The 23,670-nt window shown below is 39.7% G+C and overlaps 1 protein-coding gene across 2 annotated transcripts in view; it reads left to right on the top strand.

Annotated features, from left to right (window-relative positions):
• ZSWIM6 (zinc finger SWIM-type containing 6) overlaps positions 1 to 23,670 on the top strand; it is a 120,478-nt gene that overhangs the window by 61,914 nt on the left and 34,894 nt on the right. For both annotated transcript variants that reach the window (XM_058170041.1, XM_058170042.1), the window contains exons 5-6: positions 21,595 to 21,774; positions 23,410 to 23,586. In XM_058170041.1, the coding sequence (XP_058026024.1) occupies positions 21,595 to 21,774; positions 23,410 to 23,586 (357 nt within the window). The remainder of the gene's footprint in view (positions 1 to 21,594; positions 21,775 to 23,409; positions 23,587 to 23,670) is intronic.

Raw genomic sequence — 23,670 nt, 5'->3', positions numbered from 1 at the left:
CTTATGTTATTTTGGTGCATTGTGTATTTTGGAATAGGAGTACTATATTTCTATATGGCTCCAAATGAAATGAATGTAACACTGAAAGTTCCAGAGGAGCAAATTACAAGCTGCAGCTATTTCCGTTTATCTTTCTTGCAGACAAGCAGTCAGTAAGGGAATCCTTGCAACAAATTCCATCAGCATTTCCCTGGATGTACTATATTTAATAATGACCTTGTGTGTACAGTATTACTAAGATCTGTTTCCTGGGGCTGGGGGCACATTTCGGCTCAGTGTGTGTCAGTTTGACATTCTTAGAGGAATTGCTTAAGAGTGGCTAGTTCAGGGGAACAATTACTTCACAACATATAAGTTCCATGTCCTTCAAAGATTCCTAATAATCCATGCTGAGTGAGTAAACCTAAACATGGATTGTTGGATTGTCTTTCTGACTGAATTTAACAAGGATCTGATTATCATTGAGAACTTCTAAGTCAGTGATGGCTAACCTTTTTGCCATCGCGTGCCAGGAGGAGGGGGTGGAGTGGGGGGTCCCCACACCCATAATTTTATGCATCCTGCCCCCACGCATGTGACCCCCCTCATGACCCCCACTCCTGGCACATGATGGTCCGGTAAACCTGTTTTTCTGTCTCACCAGGCTCCAGAGCCTTTCTAGGAGTCTTGGGAGGATGAAAATGGCCTTCCTCACTGCCCCAGAGGCCCTCCAGAAGCCCAAAACGGCCCATTTGCTAACCGTTTTCACCCTTCCCAGAGTCCTAGAAAGGCTCTGGAGCCTGATGACAGCAAAAAACAGGCCTTCCCCACCACCGCCCGAGGCCCTCCAGAGGCAGGAAACAGCCTGTTTCTCTACTTCTGGTGGGCGCAGGAGGGAGCTGAGCTCAAGTACCTGTCGATATGGCTACACGTGCCACAGGTTTGCCATCATGGTTCTAAGTTAATGCTTTCAATGTTAAATACTGCTAGTTTCACAGCAGCCTCAACTCCCTGTTTTAAACAAACACTATATAATACTAGTATTATCTCTTTGGTGTTAGTAACTAATTTTCAGGTGTTGACATCTGAGCAAATAGAGCTGCTTGGTGCTGTTAATCCTTCTCTTTGCCTGCTTATCCATTTTCAGCTTCCAATGTGTAACCGGGCAGAAGAGGCCTTTAGATTTTGTGTTGGTTAATATAAGCAAGTGGCTATTTCTCTGTGGATAATTTTTTTCCTCAACTCCTCTATTCTGGGAAGTTACAAGTAAAGCCAGATAAATTACAGATCTTCCACTTCTGATGTTAAAACTGTGATGATTTTTTTTTGTTTTTGTTTTTGTTTACATTTATACCCCGCCCTTCTCCGAAGACTCAGGGCGGCTTACAATGTATAAGGCAATGATGATACATTGTTTCCAGGAATTTCTATATAAAGCTGATTTTTCTGGTCAGCTTTTCACCTATTTCAGGCCAGGGCTAAGAATGAAATTACGGATATTGGGAGGAAAATAGAATGTGTATCTCTGTCGGCTTCTCCGGGCTCCTTGCTGTACCATTAGACTGTGTATTATGAGCACCCATTTCCAGTGTTGCTTCTCCACCCTTGCAGCACGGTAGTTTCAGGTTGTTTTGAAAAATTACTCTGCTCTAGGAGGTATGCCAATAGCTTTGATTTATTCTCCAATATGATTCTTATTTGCACGAAGCCTCAGATCAAACTTACAAGGTGTCTGTATGAGTGCATCTCTGAGACTGGGAAAAAAAAATGATTAAGAATAAGAACTCAAAACTCAATCCACACAATTAATACAATATGGAAATTAAATTACCGGTATGCCCCAATCCAGGACTAAAATCCTCAACATAATTGTTTTCTCATTGCTTTGTTTCTATTTTCCTCTTTACAAATAATTGCTTGTGGCAGATTCCTTTCAAACACCTGAAAGAGAGGAGAGTGCCAAATAAAATGATCAACATAGATTTGTTAATTCTATGTTTGCCTGGTTTGGAAATTAGTCAAGTTAGATTTTCTTCCCTTGAGAAGCTATTACAACATTCCTTAATCTTTGGAAGCATCAGTATAGATATTCTGCTCATGGTTATTCAGTGTGATTGTGATGTATGTTTTATGTCCCTGTTACACTTTAGTTGTCTAATGGTAAGCAATGGAACTACTCATGGTGAGATTTTGACTTTATTTACTCCTTTTTGACAGGGAAGGTCATGAGGCTTGCATTAAAAGTTAATCTTCCAGTCTCCCCATCAATTCTTTTAGCTGTCACCAGTTCTTTGAACCTACCCATTTAAGAGTATCCCTAAGGAATATTTGACATAATACTCTTTGGACGCCAGAATCTTTTCAATTTTCTCATATGATCTTACTCATCCAAAGTAAAAAAACAACAACTTTGAACTTTGATGTTTGAGTTTGGGAATGACTTTCAACCTGAAAAAGAAAAAGGAACAACCTATTATTTTAAAATCATTAAAAAAAACATAAAAAGTTTTTTTTCCCCTCCTGCAAATGCCGAATGAAAGTCATTGGGCAACTTGAGCACATATAAAAATGAAATAAAGCTCATTTTCATTTGCAGGTTTACACCTGTTTATAGGTTAGCCCTAAAGTCAACTAGCTACTAAACTTTCTTAAGCATGTTCTCAGGTGGTAGAAATTTCCCAAGACCAGACAGGTTTCACTGCCTTTCTTCCCTTGGGAAGAGGCCACCTTTTATAAAAGGATGTTAAAGAAGAAGTGTTCTGCTTCTAGGAACAATATGTTTGCAGAAAGGCTAAAGTAACAAGATGTTAATTGAAGTTCAGCCAGTGTTTGCAAGATTCCCACAGTCATGAGGAGTATAAGAATACTCCTTTTGAAGGTAACATTCACTTAATATGTTAATAATGAGTAAAAGGAATTTCCAACTTAGATTCCTTTATAAGACTAAAGAGGTTAGTTGACAGGGTGGCCCTGTAAAGATCAAGGAAGAGTTGCTATTTTGACAGGAGGCATACATTTACATTTGAATCGCCAAACAAGCCAGGGAGGGGGTATTAATTATTCCTAGAATTGGCAGGGCATGTTTATATAGCAAACATGGGATTTGATCAGCTAGCTAGCCCTTATTAATAATCAGTTTAGTTTGTAGATGACTTTGGGTCATGGAAATGCTTTTCTGTCAAAACCTCAGACATGATGTCTCAGTTTTTCGAATATTTCGTCAAAAGACATATGCACTGGTACAGAATTTGCTTTCATTTTTGGAGCAAGTAAAAGTGAAAGCTAACATTTAAGGTGAATCTAAACTGAATTTAGATTTTAAATTCTTAAAGATGGATTCCTTTTGCTGTTATGTCATATTTGCTCTATGTACGGTATGCATACATATTGTGGGATCTTTTGCAGAAGATGGTTCAATTTAGATTAAAAAATAAAATACAATATATTCTACTTTAAAGTTGTGAAGAATTTACTAGGCATCTGGAAGATAAAGTTATTAAGGTTTACTTGGAATTGGAGGCTGGATAAGCATGTCCTATACACAAGACCAAGGTTTGATTTGCAAGGTGTTCTTGACTATGTTAGTTCTGAGGAAGTGGGAAGAGTTTTTATAGTATTTTATTTTATTTATTTATTTTATTTATTTTATTTTGTCACAATAATATATGTAGGTATCATACAAAAAAGATTATATAGTATATAAACACATATATGAGTAAATATAAGGAGGTATAAGCATATATATATATAGGAAGAAGAAAAGAAAAACAATAGGACAGGAACGGTAGGCACGTTTGTGCGCTTATGCACGCCCCTTATGGTCCTCTTAGGAATGGGGTGAGGTCAATAGTAGAAAGTTTTTGGATAAAACTTTTAGGATTATGGGAAGAGACCACAGAGTCAGGTAAAGTATTCCAAGCACTGATGATTCTGTTACAGAAGTCATATTTTCTGCAATCTAGATTAAAGTGGTTGACATTAAGTTTAAATCTATTAGTTGCTCTAGTATTATTGCAATTAAAGCTGAAGTAGTCTTTAACAGGAAGGACATTACAATAGATGATTCTGTGAGTTAAGCTTAGGTCTTGTCGAAGGCAACGGAGTTCCAAGTTTTCTAAGTTTAGGATTTCAAGTCTGGTGGGATAGGGTATTTTATAGTTTTCAGAGGAATGGAGAACTCTTCTTGTAAAATATTTCTGGACACATTTAATTGTATTGATGTCAGAGATGTGGTGAGGGTTCCAAACAGGTGAGCTGTATTCTAGAATTGGTCTAGCAAATGTTTTATATGCTCTGGTTAGTAGTGTGGTGTTTTTGGAAAAGAAGCTACGCAAAATTAGGTTTACAACTCTTAGAGCTTTTTTTGCTATGTAGCTGCAGTGGGCTTTGGCACTTAGATCATTTGACATGAAAACTCCAAGGTCTTTAACGGGATGGGGGTCGTCTGTAAGGTAATGTCCATCTAGTATGAACTTAGTTTTTGGGTTCTTTTTTCCTATATGTAAGACTGAGCATTTGCTGGTTGAAATTTGGAGCTGCCAATTTTTAGACCAAGCGGTTACATGATCAAGGTCATTTTGAATGATAGAAGTATTGTCTGTGGTGTTAAATAGTTTGACATCATCAGCAAAGAGAACACAATTACTTGAGATATGGTCACAAAGATCATTAATGTATAGTATAAAGAGTGTTGGTCCAAGGACGCTGCCTTGAGGAACGCCACTCTTGACAGGAACAGGATTTGATAAAGCATTGCCAATTTTGACCACTTGTTGTCTGTTAGACAGAAAAGCAGATATCCATTTGTGGAGGGGTCCTGAAATGCCATAGGATATTAGTTTTAGGAGAAGTTTATCATGTACTACTGAGTCAAAAGTTTTGCAGAAGTCTATGTAGATTGCATCTATTGATTTGCCTTGATCAAGATTTGAAGTCCATATGTTTTTGCAGTGGAGAAGTTGTAAGTTACATGATAATTTTTTCCTGAAACCAAATTGTTTGTTGGAGAGTAGGTTGTTTGTTTCTAAGTGTGAGGTAATGGATTGGTTGATGATAGATTCCATGACTTTGCAGGTGACACAGCAAAGGGAGATCGGTCTGTAGTTTTCGACTAAGCTGGGGTCTCCTTTTTTGAAGATAGGGATGACTGTGGCTAATGACCAAAGTTTGGGAAGAGAACTGGTAGAGAACTGGTATTTTATCTACCACTGGATCTCTGTCCCAGAAAAAGGTGTTAAAAATAGAAAGTAAAGAAAAAAGCAAAACAAAATAAAAGAGAAACCCTTAAAGAATTAAATTTCAATCTTCTTTTACAGCAATTATAAAAATACTTGGATCTATTTCCCTTCCTTCTAAATCAGGACAGGCAAACTCTTGGCCTGCAGGCTGGGTGTGTCACACACTGGCCACGCCCATGCCCTGTTTAATGAAGGGGAAAAAAGTCATGATATGTCATGTGACACCATCATGACGATGTGAGTTTGGCACCCCTGTTCTAAATTATACAGCATAGATCCCTTTTCTTGTTATCAACCTTTATTAAATCCTATTGGTTTAAGACTATTGGTAAATCCCAAAATCACATTTTTTATCTATTTTTAGCAAAAAGTCCATAAAGGGTTTTTAGTCTTTTATAAATGTACTTGCTGTTCCTTTCTTGGACTTTATAGGCTTATCTTAATGGTCAATTAGCTGTGGATACAGAGAGCTTTTGGGTGAGTTTGCTGTATGTCACTTAGATCCACCAAATCAGTGTTATATATTTCAATCACCTGATCCAAAAGTACTGCATAACTTGGGTATTTCTGGCCCTCTGTAAGTATCATATAGTTTCAAGGCTCGCTTCAGAATTAAATTCTGAGAGCTACTAGTTCTAGAGAAAAGTTTTGTCAGCATGTTGGATCTGCAAGTTAATTGTTGTTTTCTGCTGATTCCTGGATGTGATATGGAATTGGAAGCCCTTTGGCACCTTGAAAAATACAAGCCCTGAGTACAATTGTCATGTGTCACTATCAGGACCGAGACAAATAGTGTTCTCTGTTCAGAAGCTTAATTACTGACCGTTTTAAATATGAGCATCGCAGTTTTAAACTAAGCCCCGTTTGCCCTTGAATATAATTTAGATGTCCCTTTAGCAAAAGCTAAGTGCCAAATTAATGTGGGGGGGGGAGTCTACATGAAAAAAAAAACTAAAAATGCAAAACAGCCTTTTATTGCCTTTCACATGCTGCAACTAAATATGTCAACCTAAACCAAACTGTAATTGGCACAGCTACTGTTATCAAAGTAGGGTTGCTCTTGTGACAGCTTAATAAAGCTGAAACTATTAAATTAAATTTCTGAGGCTTTATCTGATAAGCGCAGTGAAGCAGAAGAATCTGTGAGACAAATATCTATGCTTGGTAGAATGATGGGGCCCAGCAACTTGTCAACATATAGATTACGGGTCCAGATGTATGCGTGGTTTCCCACAGTTTCTTTTTCATTATCCCTTCCTATCTTCTCCCATCCTACAATGTCTCCTATGCTAGCTGTTATCACAGAGATTTTGCATTTCAAAACCCTCATTTCAACTTCCTCAACATATATGTAAGAAAGAGAGCTTTTTAAAATTAAAAATGTGTATCCAACGTCAGTCTTAAGAATGAAACTCTTAAGAATGAGAAACTCTTAAGAATGAGTTGAAGCCATTGATGACAAATGTCCTTGTGCATTTAAAACAGAAATGGATTGTTGACCAGCTTATTTAAAATTCTTCAGCTTTGTTTCCCATTATTGACATTATTTTGTATTATAGAATTACTCCAGTTTTCCCAAGTTTCCCAAGGAACTTTATTTTTTTTTCCTGGACAGAGAAAAAAGAGCTAATTAGATTGGCATGTTTTTTGCAATGATTGTTCATTGATTTCCCATTACAGAAGATGGTAGACACTGTTAATAATATATAGTAGGTAGTGCTTTAGTTTTCCAGTCAATGTGGAGTTCCTGCAGAATAGGATCATGTTTAAAGATGTAACTTGGCAACAGTTTATACAATGGCCCATTCAGGCTCACTGGGAAACCATGCCAGAACAAAGCCAAACCAAAGCAAAATGTTATACTGAACCAAATAGCATAAACTAAAACAATAAATTAAAAATACAGATTTATAACAAAAGTCACAAAAGTTACTGCACATTGAAGGGTGAAGCAATTATAGTGGTTGAACACAGTTTAACAATTTAGCTGTGAAGATCTCAGTTAAGTCCATTCTCTTCTGAGCTATCACAACTATGAGTTAGTATAGGTCTTTTAATGCACGACATATAAAAACAGCAGTGCAAAGCTCATGTGAAACTGATTGTACAACAGACAGGAAGGAATTTACTCTTGTACAAGTCTGTTGCTGGAGCTTCCTTCCACCAGTGAGGAGAGCAAATCATTAAATTAAACAAAGTTAAGGACTTTCTTGGGAGTTAGTCAAAGAATATTAACTAGAAATTGGCACGGAACAAATGTATCCTTAAAACACATGGATTGCTATTGGCTATGTGTCCTTATAATTCTTAAGGCAGGCCCACTTCACCTATAATGCTAAATAGTACGGTAATGTTATATACTAAAACATGAATTTATGTAATCTCCCTATGACCTCATTCTCCAGTATAATCATTTAAAAATGCTTTTTATTTCACTTTCAGTTAAACCACAAATATTTATGTTAAGACTAATATAAACTGTGGTTACATATTGGTTTAAAGCAACCTGACGCACCACAGTTTCTATGAGCTTCATCCAGTAGGATCAGTGGTTGTGGAATGGTAGCAGTTATCTTCCCCAAGACCTATTTTAAATGCTGAATTTTATAAATTTAATTGTTGCTTCTGTAAATACGTTTAAGATATATATACAGAAAGAGAGTGTATATGTGTGTATGTACATATACACAGTTGCTAGTCTGGAACCCTTATTTTAAAAACAATATAAAAACTTAACAGTGGCTTCAGTTTCAAGCTATGAATAATTATTATCTTTTGTATCTACTGAACATATTTGAATGAAATTTGCTAGTTATCAGTGATTTCTCACCATTAAAAACAACCTTAAGAGAACCTCTCCCATTTAAAATGTTTTGAAAGATAACAAATGTGATATGGGGGGAAAGGTATAAAAGCGAGAGAAGACCATTAAGAAAAGCTGATTAGAAATAGGAAATATTTATATGTTATACGTTGTGTGTCTGTCAGATTGTGTAAAATAAAAAAAATAAAAAAAAATGTTTTGAAAAATGAATAGAACTATGTATTGCACGAGTGTGTGTGTCTGTGTTTGTGTATGTGTGCTGACCATTTCTGAAAGATCTGGGCTTCTAGCAGCCTAGGCTATTATATAGATTTGTTATTCTGAGCCACACACACAAATAACCTCTAGAAATGTAGGGAGAAATCTTGAAGCCAAAGGGGCAAAGAGCTGCTGTTCATCAAAGAGTACATTTTTGCTGAGCTGTGTTTATAGTAGGGATCCATAGTCAGTTTTGATTCTTTGCTATAATCATATCAAGAAATACATTTTGTCAAATGACAATGCCACACTGACTGCACACTAAAAATATATAAAAGTCTTAAAGATCTTAGCTTGGTAGTGGGAAGGGGAGGGGGCAATTATAAAAGATAAAACCAGGGCAAGATTTGAAACTGCCACCTTGTGCAATCCTGAGTCTAATTAATAACTAGTCTCCTTTCTACATTACTTCGAGGTTCACAAAAGAAAAAGTAAGTTGAATCTCTAATGACAAGTGGACTGTTCAGATTGCATTTTGAATTAGTGAAAATTATTCCTCTGGGAATTAGCCCATAAACCCTTATCCAATAAACAGTATCACAATTTCTTGAGCCATTACTGACTGTTCCCTTTATTTTTTTTTGCATTTTAAATATTTGCAGTTGATTATTTTAGGCTTGTCTCCCTAAGTATTTCCTATTGTTGTTTGATTGTTTACAGAGCTGAAATAATCAACCAATACACAAAACATTTCTCCCTGGTGTCTGGATTAAACTTCAAAGCCCCATTTCCTATAATGGTATAGCTACAATCATTAAAATACTTTTAACTAAAGCAAAATCTGAGTATCCGTATTGCTTTTGACATTGTTGTTGAGTTTTACGGAATGGAGCAGCCATTCTGTCTACACTAAGCAAATGAGCTAAAATACAGCATGATGAATAAACTGAAGACTTGCTTTCATTGTAGCCTCATTCTTCTCTCTCTCTCTCTTTCTTTCTTTCTCTCTCTCTCCCCCCGCCCTTTCCTAGCATTTTCCTGCAAATGTGGGAACTGGTTTTGTTTTTTCTGGATCAACCAAGTATTGATCCATTGGTTTTAACAGAAATTGACCCACCAGCTTGTTGTCTGAGCCTGACATTGTGCGCAGAGAAAGAGTAAGTGGCCCAAAGTCATCCAGCTGGCTTTCATGCCTAAGGCAAGACTACATCTCAGTTCTCCTGTACGCTGCTAAGAGAGTCCAAAGCAATGGGTTGTTAACTTCATCTGATTAGCCTGAGACTGAGTTGAATTTGTTTAAACACACCTCCTCTTCCTGTTTAGCCCCAGTTTATTAACTCAGTCGGCCATAGAGAGACTACCTCCTTTAGCTCCATTGCTTTTGACTCTTTTATCAGCTCATAGGACTTCAATAAATTAGGAAAAATTCTTAAAAAAAGTTTTAAAGTGCCCAATTGTTTTTTCTTGACTGCTGGGAGCCGGAGCGGCAAGGAAAGAGGCTCGTGCTTCGCGCGCAGCCCAGCGCCGCTCAGCTGAGCCGCCCGAAGGCCGGCGGCCATTTTTTCACATTCCAAGCCTCTCAAGCCTCGTAGAATCGCCGGTTTGAGGAACGGACATCGCTGGACCTCACCAAACTGTAAGTGGAGGCCAGCGGAGCGCAGGAGAAGCCGTGGTGTCGGCTTCGCGCCTGCAGGGGTGGAGAAAAAGATTCGTGGTGTCGGAGGCTAGCTCCCCCTGCCAACGCTGCAGTAAAAAAGGCGCTATAGGAGCAGTGGTGTCTGCTTCGCGCCATTTGGGGACACCCCATGCAGCCTTTGAATGCTTTGAATCCAGCTGTGGTGTCAGCTTGGTGCTAACTGGCCCTTATTGTTTGATCTTATTCCAGGATTCTCAGATCAGGGCCACTATATTATTTGGGCATATATTCCAAGGCCTCTGATAACTACTAGGCCTCATTTCCAAGATGGCGGATCGCAGCAGATCTCCTTCCCGGGCTTCTGCCTCGCCCTCCCAAGGACACCTTACTAGCGTGGCTCCTCCCCCTCACAAGAGCAGATCCAAATCAAGGGCTTCTGCCACCAAATCTAAGTCTTCTACTTCTCTCCAAACCTCTGCTGCTGCAGAGAGAGATGCCAGAAGACAAAGGGCCTTGGATAGGCAATTTGATAAAGCAAAACAAAGATTAGTAGAGGAAGGCAGGGAAACTTCTGTTCCACTAACTGAAGATTCTCCTTTATTAAATCAGCCTGGATGGTCTCCCACTATCCCTAGTGGTTCAGGAGAAAACCAGGAAACAATTTGTACAGTTTTTGGAGATTCTTCTAGAGCCATGCCTGAGCCCCCACATCAGGCACCTTCTGCCACCTTCACTCCCACAGCAGCGGGAGTCTCCCACAGAGAGGACAGTAATCCTGCCATTTCTCAGGATATACGTCATCTTATCATGCAAACCATTTCTCAAGGCATTGACAATGCCTTCACTCAGAGAGGTTTCCCAGCTCCATCTCCTTCGGGCAGCTCTGACCAAAGACCCCATTCTGTTAGCCACCCACCCAGACTATGCGCGCAGCGCACACGCTCTCCAACCCCTTCACACCATAGTGTGGACTCCTTTTTGGGAGAGGAAGACATAGCAGAGTATAATCTGTCTGAAGACGAAGAGTCTGCCCCAGACAAACCTGCTCCCACCGGCCTTTTTCGACATGAGCTTTTCTACACATTACTACACAAGGCAAAAGTTACGGCCAACATGGGGGTTGCCTTACGCCAATCTGAGGGAGCTTCAGATCCGTCAGACCCCAACAAATTCCTCTTTACTGAACCAGTCTCAGAGCAACGGGTAATTCCTTCACCCAAGCTTTTCTTGGACACCATCCAATGTCAATGGGGTCACCCTGGTGCCATTCCTACTCCTAGTGGCTCAGACAAAAAGATGTACACGACGGATCAAGATCTTGAGGACCTCCTCAAGGTTCCTACCGTAGACACCCCAATTGCCACCTTGGCTTCTTCCTCCAACATTATACCTTCAGATGCAGCAGAAGGTCTCCGAACGGAGGACCGCAGAGTGGAACTCTCCACCCGCAAAACCCATCAAGCGGCTGCCTGGGCTATCAGATCTGCCACAGCAGCCTCATTCTTTGCTAGAACCTCTTTGATATGGCTCAGACAAATGCAGGAGAGGATTCCTCAGGATGACTCCAGATTACATCAGGACATAAATAAATTGATAGCGGCTGCTGAATACACTGCGGATGCCACCCTTAATTCTGCAAAATTTGCATCCCGAGCCCTTGCCTCCAGCATCACCTCCAGGAGGCTGTTATGGCTCAGACAATGGCAAGCCGACATGAAGACCAAATGGCGGTTAGCGGCTGCCCCATTTAAGGGTGGATCTCTCTTTGGTGAAGCCCTAGACCCTATTTAGTTGAGGGAAAAGACAAATGTAAGATCCTTCCCTACGTCTCCAGACGTTCAGATAGACATCCTTCTCTTCCTTACCGCAGACAGCCTTTTCGCACCCAGGATCCCGGGTTCCAATCCCCGGCCTATCAACGTTCCTTCCAACCTCCCCCTGACAGGTTTCAGGACAGACAGTCCTTTCGTGACAGGACCAGGCAATCCCAGACCAGACGTCCCTACCGTGGATCCGGCTTCCGACCTTATCGCAGGAACAAATGACTATCCCGGCCAGGATCCCATCGGCGGTCGTCTCACCAAGTTCGTCCCTACCTGGTCCCGCACGACAACCGATGCCTGGGTACTGCAAACCATCACCCTTGGTCTCTCCCTCGAATTCAATTCAAATCCTCCGAGGAGATTCATCCAATGCCAGATTCCCAAAGAACCCACCAAGAGGGCTCAAATGGAAGACGAGATTCAACACCTGTTGTCCATCAGTGCCATAGAACCGGTTCCCACGCCTCACCAGGGGACCGGCTTCTATTCAATTCTTTTCCTAGTGGACAAAAAATCAGGCGGCACCAGAGCCATCTTAGACCTGAAGCAACTGAACCTTCACATCAAATATCGCAGATTCAAGATGCACTCCCTCAATTCAATCTTAGGAAGCATCAGAAGAGGGGACTATCTAACATCCATCGACCTCAAGGAGGCCTATCTACATGTACCCATCAGACCAGCCCACAGACGCTTTCTCAGGTTCAGTTATGCCGGAGCCCATTTTCAATACAGGGCCCTGCCCTTCAGTCTATCTTCCGCTCCTCGTACCTTCACCAAGATTCTGGATGCTGTGGCGGCCCACCTTCGCACAATTCCAGTAAGAATGCAATGTTACCTGGACGATATATTGATTCTGTCGTCTTCCGCCCAGCAGGCGTTACGGGACTTACAGGTAACAATTCAATCCCTACAGGATCACGGCTTTTCGGTCAACAAAGCAAAGAGCCATCTAGTGCCTACGACCGAAATCATCCATCTGGGAGCAAGAATCAACACCAGATCCTGCCAGGTGTTTCTTTCCCGAGACCGTCTCCTCAACATGAGAGACACGACAAAAAAGGTAAAGGCACTCAAGAGGGTTCCACTTTCACTGCTCTCACAGTTATTGGGAAAGATGGTCTCTTGTCTGTCGATCGTGCCCTGGGCACGTCTTCACTCACGACCCCTACAATGGCTACTTCTCCCACACCAAAGAACAGGCAACAGCCATACCGATATCAGAATTCCTCTGCCCCCAAAGGTCAGAAGGTCTCTACAGTGGTGGCTGTCTCCAGCCCTGACAAAGGGCTGCTCATTCCAGGAACATTGCCGTCTCGTCCTCACCACGGATGCAAGCCTCTACGGCTGGGGTGCCCACCTATCAGACCAGGTAACTCAGGGTCGTTGGTCCCCCAACAACCTCAAGAACGACATCAACTGGTTGGAAATGAGATCTGCTTATCTAGCTCTCAGGTACTTCCAAGCGCAGCTATCAAACCATCATGTGCTACTGCTGACGGACAACACTACCACAAAGGCCCATGTGAACCATCAAGGAGGCACCCGATCCCGCATATTGATGAAAGAGGCTGCAGCCATAGGCCTGTGGGCAGAAAAACATCTTCTCTCACTACAGGCAGCCCACATATCCGGAGTCGCCAACACACAAGCGGATTGGCTGAGCAGGATGACCATCGATCAATCAGAGTGGCAACTGCATCCGGATCTGTTTCTCACAATCACGATCAAATTCGGGCAACCCATAGTAGACCTCTTTGCCAGCCCGACCAACAAACAACTTCCAAGGTTCTTCTCCAGGTTCCAAACCCCAGGAGCAGAAGGAACAGATGCTCTATGATGTCAGTGGCCCCAGGGCCTTCTTTATGCCTTCCCCCCAACTCCCCTTCTGCCAAGGGTCATACGAAAGATCTTGGAACAGAAGGCAGAAGTTCTCCTCATAGCCCCTTACTGGCCTCGACGGAGTTGGTTTGCGGATCTGGTGAGCCTGTCCATCAATCCACCTTGGCAAATTCCACCGGATCAGATTTCCCTACGCCAAGGAGCCATTCTCCACCCAGAACCTCAATGTTACCAACTAGCCGTCTGGCACTTGACAGGGAGATACTAAGGAAAGAAAAGCATTCCATGGGGGTCATCTCCACCCTTCTGGCTTCTAGACGCCCATCCACAACGCGTATTTACGAGGCCACATGGTCATCATTCCATCGCTGGTGTCTTAGACATCGAATAGAACCTACTTCTGCCTCCATTAGACATATCCTGCAATTCCTCCAGGACGGATTGGACAAGGGTTTAGCCACCAACACCGGCAGGTTGCAGTTCTTGCCACTGTTTTATTCTGTGACGGGACCTCCACACTTTCTCAACACCCCCGTATCCGACATTTTCTGAGGGGAGCTTACAATCTGCGACCGCCTCCGGTACACAGATACCCTACCTGGGACCTAACCCTTGTCCTTCAGAAGCTTACGTCTTCCCCTTTTGAACCTTTGAGCTCCTCCAGTCTCAAGCTCTTAACCTTCAAAGTCGCTTTTCTCATAGCCATAACCTCAGCCCGCAGGATCTCCGAGATCGCTGCCCTTTCGGTCAGGAAGGACTTATTGATTTTTCACTCTAACCGAGTCATTCTCCGATTAGACTCTACCTTTCTTCCTAAAATAAACACAACCTTTCATAGATCTCAAGAAGTCATCTTACCGGATTTTTGTCCTCATCCCAAGCATCCATCGGAGCGTCGATGGCACACGCTGGACGTAAGAAGGGCCCTGCGTATTTACCTCAACAGAACAGCTCCTTTCAGGAAGACAGAATCCCTATTTGTTTCCTTTCAACCAAGGGCTCTGGGCACCAAAGTCTCCCCATCCACCATAGGCAGGTGGATAAAAGCCTGTATTTCCATGGCCTACGACCAGCAGAAACACCATCTTCCAGGCCGCATCACTGCACACTCCACCCGCAGCGCGGCCACCACAGCTGCCTGGGCCACCCAGGCCTCTATCTTGGACATTTGCAGAGCAGCCACGTGGGCCTCTCCTTCGCCATTTATTAAAAACTACAAGATGGACCAATTTGCCTCAGCCGAGGCCTCATTCGGACGGAGGGTCCTGCAGCGAGTTCTTCCTGTTGCTGAGTCTTCCTAATCTTTCCTTTCCCGCCCTAGGGATATTTAGCTTGGGTATATCCCATTGCTTTGGACTCTCTTAGCAGCGTACAGGAGAAGGAACATTGGCTTACCTGAAGGTTCCTTCTATGTACGCTGTGTGAGAGTCCAACCCCTCCCTATTTTCACTTATTGTTTTTGTCTATATACAGGGATCTGGAGGTTATTGTTCTGTTTTTTCCAGTTTTCACATTGAGTTCGTCTTCTCCAATACCGCTTCTTCGTTAATAAACTGGAGCTAAACAGGAAGAGGAGGTGTGTTTAAACAAATTCAACTCAGTCTCAGGCCAATCAGATGAAGTTAACAACCCATTGCTTTGGACTCTCACGCAGCGTACATAGAAGGAACCTTCAGGTAAGCCAATGTTCCTTTCCTGGGTTTTAGCCCATGTCTTTACCACTAGACCAAACTGGATATTATTGTAGTCTTATTGTACTGTGAATAATTTGATATGAGGCCGAATAAAATTGAAATGGCATTGTATTGGCCTGAATAATGAAGAAAAAATGTCACTTGAGTCAGCACACCATCGAATTTAGAGCATTTCTGGCTCACAATTAGTACAAGAAAGATACCTCAAGCCTGGAAAATAGAATGTTTGATTCTTTATTTGCGTCCTTCGCATTTTATATACACATATATATCACCTGAGTACTAGTTTTCATGGCCTTATTAAATCTCTGGACATACAGGTCTAAGTTAAATGGAATGCTTTCTAGTGAAATAAAAAAAATTCTCAAGGAAGTCTTTATGCTTGTGTTCCTTTGTCATATCTGTCCTCTTATCCCCTTATACAGAATGTAGCTTATGGAAACTACATTGTTTTCTTTTGCCATAACTGTTGCAAATAATCTATTACATTAATCAGCCATCTAGTATGAAATGCACAGGGAGTGATTATACTATCATACACAGTGAAGCACTTGTCAAAACCGATATATTAAAGTTTGAATCACAGAATGAATTAGAACAAGATAAAACATTCAGTAGTCCAAGAACTTCAGCACCTTGAGTACTACGAGAAGTTGTGTACTATTTAAGTGATTTGGATTTTACTGAGGCTATGTTCATGAATAAAAGCTGGAACCCTCAAACTTGGTAGTATATCCTCATATCCTAGAGAGAGTTCATGAATTAAACAGTACACGAGTACTTATATATTCTGTTCATGATGATACTGATCTAATTAGATCATTATCCATTGGGGCCTTGGATTTACTTTTAGCACTAATGAATCTCTAATGGGCTGAATTTGTTTTGGTAACAATTGGGAGTATTCATCTTCGAAGGAGGAAGGGATTTATTGAATAAGATCTAAGTTTTCCATTATGTTAGGCAATATTATCTTATTTTCAAAAATGTCATTTATATTTCACATCACCAAAAATACTTTTTTTTTGGTGCTTTCAAGACATTAATTCAGTCTCTGGTTTCTTGTTTGGTACCTTTAACCACTATACCAAATTGGCTTTCAGTATTGCCATGATAGTATGTTAAAAGATGTTAAAAGTTTTGGTTTAAAACTTAGATATGTCATTAGGTGTCTACATAAACGAATATTCACCATCTTGATATTTTTCTAGTATCTGCCTCTGTAGCAGGCTGTGGTAAAATAACATTTGGAAAAAAATCTGCCATAACAAAAGTTGTAGTTTGAATAAATTATGCAACCTAAGTGCATTTTTGGACTAGTGAAAAAAAATCTATGCTTTATAGAGAATTAAAAAATGGCTTAAACTTAACTCGGCATTTCATTATTAATATTTCCCCCATTAATATAGGATTTTAGGATGCATACTGACTGCATCATGCTCCATATTGCAGAATAATAATGTTCTACTACTTCTTGTCCCTAATGTGTAAAGAGCCTCTTTAAGACTGGTGGATTATATGGAGGTGAGCTTATGTTATGGAATATTTGCTCCTTTTTTGGATGATGTACTGTTCTAGTAGCAGTTTAAAAAAAAAAGAATTAGATTAGATTAGATTAGATTAGATTAGATTAGATTAGATTAGATTTACAATTTAGAGGCCACCTGACTACTAATAACTCTGGGCAGCTTTGATTTAAAAAACTAGGAACAAATATAACAAAAGAGACAACTCATGAGCAAGCTCAATGATAAATATGTAAACCATACCCTATCTGATAGAGGCTCAACCATCACCCTGCTCCAAAGCTGGGAGAACAGCAAATATTTAATAGCTTTCAGAACTTCATCGGAGTGGGAGCTATTCAGATCTTTTGGGGGATATTATTCCAGAGGGCAGGCTTATTATTATAAGCTTAACTCCCAGCAGTGTACAGCATAGCATAAACAGCATAAACACACACTAAATTAAAAATAGTAATAAAAAAATTCATTGGCACCTAACCTAAGTATCAAACAACTGGGAATAGCTAACCCCCAAAAGCCTTATTTATTTATTTTTAATTTAAATTAGTTTAATTTGATTAATAATTAAAAAATTTCAAAGCGAACTCTAGGGTGTACCTCTATAATAAACCATAAAAACACATTACAGAACAAAACAAGATGGGATTTGGTTGCTTTGTAAAAAACAACAACAGGAGAAAAAGACATCTAGGGAGGAGGTCCATGTGTCTTAACCCAATCCCTAAGAGAATAGCCAGGTGTTCATCCTTAAGGAATGCTAACAGAATGACAGACTGATAGATAAATTGATTGACTGACTTTCTTTCTGGACTTGTGTGGCCACCATCTCATATAATGACTCTAAGAAGCTCAATAAAATCCATAAAAATAAACAAAACTATCCTTACCCCGAGATGCAAGACCAAGCAGCCTCCTAGCTCAATCTCAAGATCATAGCAATTTTTTTTGGGGTGGGGGGAAGAGCCAGGTCTTCATGACTCTTCAGAAGGCTAAAAAGATAAAGATCCCTCAGATCTCAGATGAGAGGCACCAAGAAGCAGACCTCTGAGATCCCATCTGTGGTAACATTTAAAGGAGGGGACCTGGAGTGTTTTACTGTATCTAACCTAATAGGATGTGCAGATAGCCTCAGGGAGAGGCAGTTCCACAAACAGATATGGATTCAGGGGGATTTCATTCCTGAAAGTAGGTGCCTATGGAAAAGTTTTGAATTCAAATGTACTGAATTTTTAAGGCTAACCAAATTAAAAAAGCAACCCCATAAAAAATGTCACAATAGGTGCCAATCACCCTCCAAGGGAGTTTGTCATGGACAAATGTACTGCTTCACTTGTCCTACCTGTCACTTAGCATATCCATCTGAAATGAGAATACTAGATGGACTATGCTCGGGTGAAATCCAGCAGGTTCTAACAGGGTCTGGACAACCGGTAGCAGAAATTTTGAGTAGTTCGGAGAACTGTAGAGGAAATTTTGAGTAGTTCGGAGAACCAGCAAATACCATCTCTGGCTGGCCTCACAGTGGGGTGGAAATGGACATTTTGCAATATCCTTCCCCCAGGAGTGGGGATTTTGCAGTATTCTTCCCCTGGAGTAGGATGGGAATGGAGATTTTGTAGTATCCTTCCCCTGCCACGCCCACCAAGCCATACCACGCCCACCAAGCCACGCCCACAGAGCCAGTAGTAAAAAAAATTGAATTTCATCACTGAATAACTCCATATGGAAGAAGGGGTCCTGACAGTATCTAGGACCCAAACCTTGCAGCCAAATCTTTGTTTATTTCATTTATTTTTTTTAATTAATGCTATGTTATTTAATCTTTAATGTAAGTAAATCTTCTTTTATTTTTTCCTTGATAACTCTATCGGTGATCTTTGGATGGGAGGAAGAGATGTAAATTAACTGATATAATTCTCTTTTATTGCAAGCCAAGTATCCTAATGTGTGTCGATGGAGATTCCCAAACATCCAGGTCATGGTTGTCTCAAAGGTGCTTTTTCCAAAAGGCAAGTGGACTTTCTTGGTTTTTTCTTTTTCCTTTGAAAATATTTTGCTTCTCATCTAAGAAGCTGCTTCAGTTCAGAACTGAAGAAACTTTTTGGGTGAGAAGCGAAACGTTTTCAGAGGAAAAAGCCAAGAAATTCCAGTTGCCTTTTGGAAAAAGCATCTTTGGGAGATCTTAATGTTTATAGAAAACAATTATTAATCATAATACAGGGACTGCATACATGCTTAATAGCTTATATCCATGGTGGAAAAATGCATGCATATTGTTAACAGCACCTACTGCTAATATAACATAGGACTTTAATAATGCCACCATGTAGTTATTTGTTTAAGTAATAATATAAGAAGAAACTTCTATCTCTGATTACTGACTATATTCTGTTTGTCTGAGGGGGATAAAACAGTAGTGTCCAATAGGTTTTGTAATGTCTGTATTGAAACAAGAGGTTTGATGAAGAAAAGCCACTTCTAATTCAGAGCAAGATAATGATTGTGAAACTAGAATTGACAATACCTCACTAAAATGTGACAGTTTTAATAGTCTTTCTCTTGTGTGAAATTAATACCAAATTGCAGTTGCAGCATGATGAGTCTTCCAATTATCTTCAGGGAAATATGGAATTTGCATATTGATTTATGATATGTGTTTATCTTTGTGCCAGTAAAATCTCTTAGCAGGTTGAGTTGCAGTAATATTAAGAAAAAGTACTATACATACTGTATATGTGTATATGCCTTATATAACCAAACTTGGGCCTGGATTAAATTTCTGTGCTCTTGAATTGGTTTTACAGAGTTATATTAAAATTAAGGAGGAATTACCATTTAGCTTTATCACTGCCCCCTTGTTTGTTAAAAATACCAGAATCCACAGAAATTGAACAGCTATCATTTATTGATGAAAAAAATACATGGGCTGAATTTACCAGTTGCCCATCCCCAAGAACAGGGGGAAATAACCCTTTTCAACTGTCGTAAACCGAATCATCTTAAAATCATGGACTGCAGTATTTAATATAAAAACTGATCTGATTAGAGGATGAGTGTGGTCACATTGTACATTTGGGCAGGATTGTTTGGGGGTGTTGGTGAATGCGAGAGCTTTCTTTGTTTTAATTATATGGCTACTTTAGGGTTTACACTCATTCATGGGATTGTCAACTCAAAATGGCAAGAGGGGGCTCCAAAAGCCGTATTTTAGAGCCACTCGTTGCCCACCACCACAGTGCCATGTTCATACAAAATACTAAGGAAAAACTACGACTTCATGCAGTGCACAAAACCAGTCTGTCTTAGTGACCTAATCTCTGAATGCATATTTCAGTAAATATGTTTCTCTCTCAATGGTGAAACAATAGCTGGCATTTTCTGTGTTACCAGCTTCTGGTAACATCTACCAGCTTCTCTAGGAAGCAAATGCTCTACATTTTATACAATAAGGATAAAAGGAAGGCTACTATGAGCTCTTAGCTTGATTCATTTTGTTGCTACAAACAAAATAATACTTTCCAAATTGTTAAGAGAAATAACTGCTTCTGAAGATTGGTACGGTACGTTTGGCATAGATTGTGACTTAGTTGCAGATTCCCATTTGCATTCTTTACCAGTCATATTCAGTTGCATGCCTTTTCTGAAAGGCTGTCATTCATTTTTAACAGATTCTGAAGGTCTCTGTAATATATAAAACTCTTCCTTGATGAACAAATGAAGTGTTGCTAAATAGTACTTGTAGATGTCTTCACTGTGCTTGTCAAGAGTCTGCAACATAGCTGATTTTAAGAGCAATATCTTTATATTTAAAAATGTTCCAACAGTTCCTGATTTATTCATGTCTCGATTAGCATGCAGTGTCAGAGATAGAGGTCCTGGATTAGTTCAGACTTAAATGTCAGCAGAAAATTAGATCTGTAAATTTCAGTGAAGGATTTCTCATACATAATTGCAGCAGTATTTATGAAGTATATTTCTGTCCTTGGTTAACAAAAGGCAAAAAATAATTGCAAAAAATCAGAAGTTGCTTATTCTCCCATTGTGTTATGCAGAGAAGTATAGAACATCTGTACACTAGATTTGAAAATAAAAATCAGTATAGAATTGATAGAAAATAAAGATCAATATAGAATAATAGTGAGAATCAAACATTTTCAGATATTTTAAGTTGGGAGGGAGGAGTGGAAGGGATGTAAAATTTGAATTGTTCACTTGCAATGATTGTTAGGGGGTGCTTTAGCTGGAAGATCTTTCACATGCAAATCCAGGTAGGGGGATCCTTCGTGTGGCACATGCTTGTAAAAAATAAAATAAAAATGTATTTATTTATAAGAAATAAAAATAATAATCCATACTTAAAGAACATTGCATTGAGCATTCATTTCAAACATCCCCTATTTTTATTTACTTATTTTAGCAGAGTTCACAAGGATCAAATTCATTGAATGTATATTGAAGATCAATTAATGCATGCTTTTATTGGTAAACTGAAACTATTGGGGGTTTTTTGCATATGTAGATCATCACCTTTGTTTACCTTTATATTTGTTTGCATAACAGATTTCTTTCAATGTGCTTATTTTCAAGTTGATTTCTTTTGATTAATTTGTTTGGTTTTTGTTGTATGCTGGCAAGAGCCACTTGTTTGTAAGATGGGAGAGGGGTTATATAAATTAGATAAATAAGATAAAATTTCCTGCAAGCTCTCAAGGGTGCCTTTTGCATGGGCTGCTACAGAGCTTCGTTGTTGCATCCATCTTAAAAAACTGTATGTATAGTTCTTTTCATAACTTTCAAGTATCTAGCCAAACTGGATATTGTCTGTCTCTCTGTAGGTGCTCTTTGGATGTGCATAGTATTAAATCCCCATTGCAAGGTGGAACAGAAGGCCAGTTGGCTGAAACAGCTTAAGAAATGGAACAGTGTTGATGTGTGTCCCTGGGAAGATGGGAATCATGGAAATGATCTGCCAAGTCTAACCAATGCTCTGCCTCAGGGTGCAAATGGAATACAAGGTAAACTTTTGATTTCATTTAATTGAAGATGCTGTGCCTTTACCATTTTGTAAAAGTGTAATGATATTAACAGTACTGACCCTCAACCAATCCATGCAGTCCCCACCCACCAGCATTTGACCTCCCAATGACCCTGAGCTGATGTAACCTCCCTATCACAAGACCCATCACAAGACACTCTGATGACTCACTTGACACACCCACACCTTGAAGCCCTTATAAACAGAAGAACACTGACATCCCCTAAACTCCGCTGAAGATGCTACCTAGCCTGCTAATGAAATGTTTGGAAACCAACCCACAAGCTTGGAGAATGAACCTTCAACCTCAGCATAATAGTAATACTAGTGTTCTGGATTTTTCAAGCCTTTGGTAAAAAAAGATTAACTAAGAGATGGTTTGCTGGCTATATGTATGTATAGTCACTGACAACACCTCAAGACATTTTCAGTAATGCGAGTCATGTTATTTTCTCTTGGTCATTTCAAGGACTGTATTTCAGCTAATAGAATGTTGGGTTGACATTTAGTTCTGAATTGCTTTTCATTGTGTAGATATCCTTCCAATGTAAACACAGTATGCTGTACTAAATAGGAACTGTGTGTGTTTAAATTGCTGGGAAATGTTTCATGGAAATGTTTTAAATCAAACACTTCCCCCAAAATCAATATATAAAATATCAGTATTTTTATATCATGATGTATATGTTGGTGCCTTATAAAAACAGATGAAAGTAGTTAGTTTGAGGCTAATGCCTATAGGTCATTTCCTTGTTCAAACGTTGTACTAAGCAGCCCTGTTTCTCAGCTTCTGCCAATGCTACTGTAATATTTGGGTTGAAGCATTCAGTCCATAATTCCTTTAGTATATATTTCTCAGATCACTCACACTGTTTCATTTAATTTGCTAACCTTTCCTGCTATGTGACACCCCCAACAAAAATTACTTCAGGATGTCGACAGTACTGCTGCAGTTTCTAACAGATTAAAATTATAATTGCAGGGAGAGTATCTTCCAGCTACTTAAAACCACATTGCAAATTCCTGGTTGTGTGGTATGAAGGGATGCAGTTAAATGCCAAGTTAGCATTTAAATGCCAAGTTGGCATTGTACAGTAAAAAGAAAACTCTGTACCTCAGCAGCTTTTGTATTAATTTAAATTTGTATGTCCTTGGTATGAATCTTCAGCCTCTCCTCTATCAAAGAAATGATTATCCTTGTATATCTATAATTGTTCCTGCTTAAAACTGAATATTAAATATACATTGTTTATGTGTGTGGTTTGAAGCTATGGTGCAAACTAATCATTTGTAGGCTAATTGTATCATAATCATAAAACTCTAATATTGTTTCCTGCTCAATCTTAACTGAGCTTGGTGAATTGATTGCATAAAGAAAATTATTCCAAGCTTCATGATCCCCAGATGCGGACTTGGAATTGTGAGAGTTAAGTCATTGGAGGAAACCACTTGGAGGAAAGTTGATGTAGGGTAACTTTGGTTCCATTCAAAGCTATGAAATATATGTGAAAATGATGTTAATAAGAGAGAATGGAAAGGAGGAGATGAATGTGGGAGGTTTGGGGCCATATGAACATTTAAAAATATATAATCTTTGAACTCTTTGGGCTGGCAGATTCATCAAACAGGTCTCACCGGACAGTGTTCACACGAGCTATTGAGGCATGCGATCTCCATTGGCAGGACAGTCACTTACAGCACATTATTAACAGTGATCTGTATACCAACTACTGTTACCATGAAGAAGCTCAAAACTCGCTCTTTGATTCTCACGGGTGGCCCCTCTGGCATGGTAAGTGGCTTAGCAGGAAATACATGTCCCTGATTTCAATGCTTTCTTTTTTGTTGTTGTTGCTGTTGTTGAAGAGAAAAGACA

Source organism: Ahaetulla prasina, chromosome 2 (assembly GCF_028640845.1).
Source record: "Ahaetulla prasina isolate Xishuangbanna chromosome 2, ASM2864084v1, whole genome shotgun sequence".
NCBI classification, from domain to species: Eukaryota; Metazoa; Chordata; class Lepidosauria; order Squamata; family Colubridae; genus Ahaetulla; species Ahaetulla prasina.
This window is presented reverse-complemented; position numbering and strand designations above follow the sequence as displayed.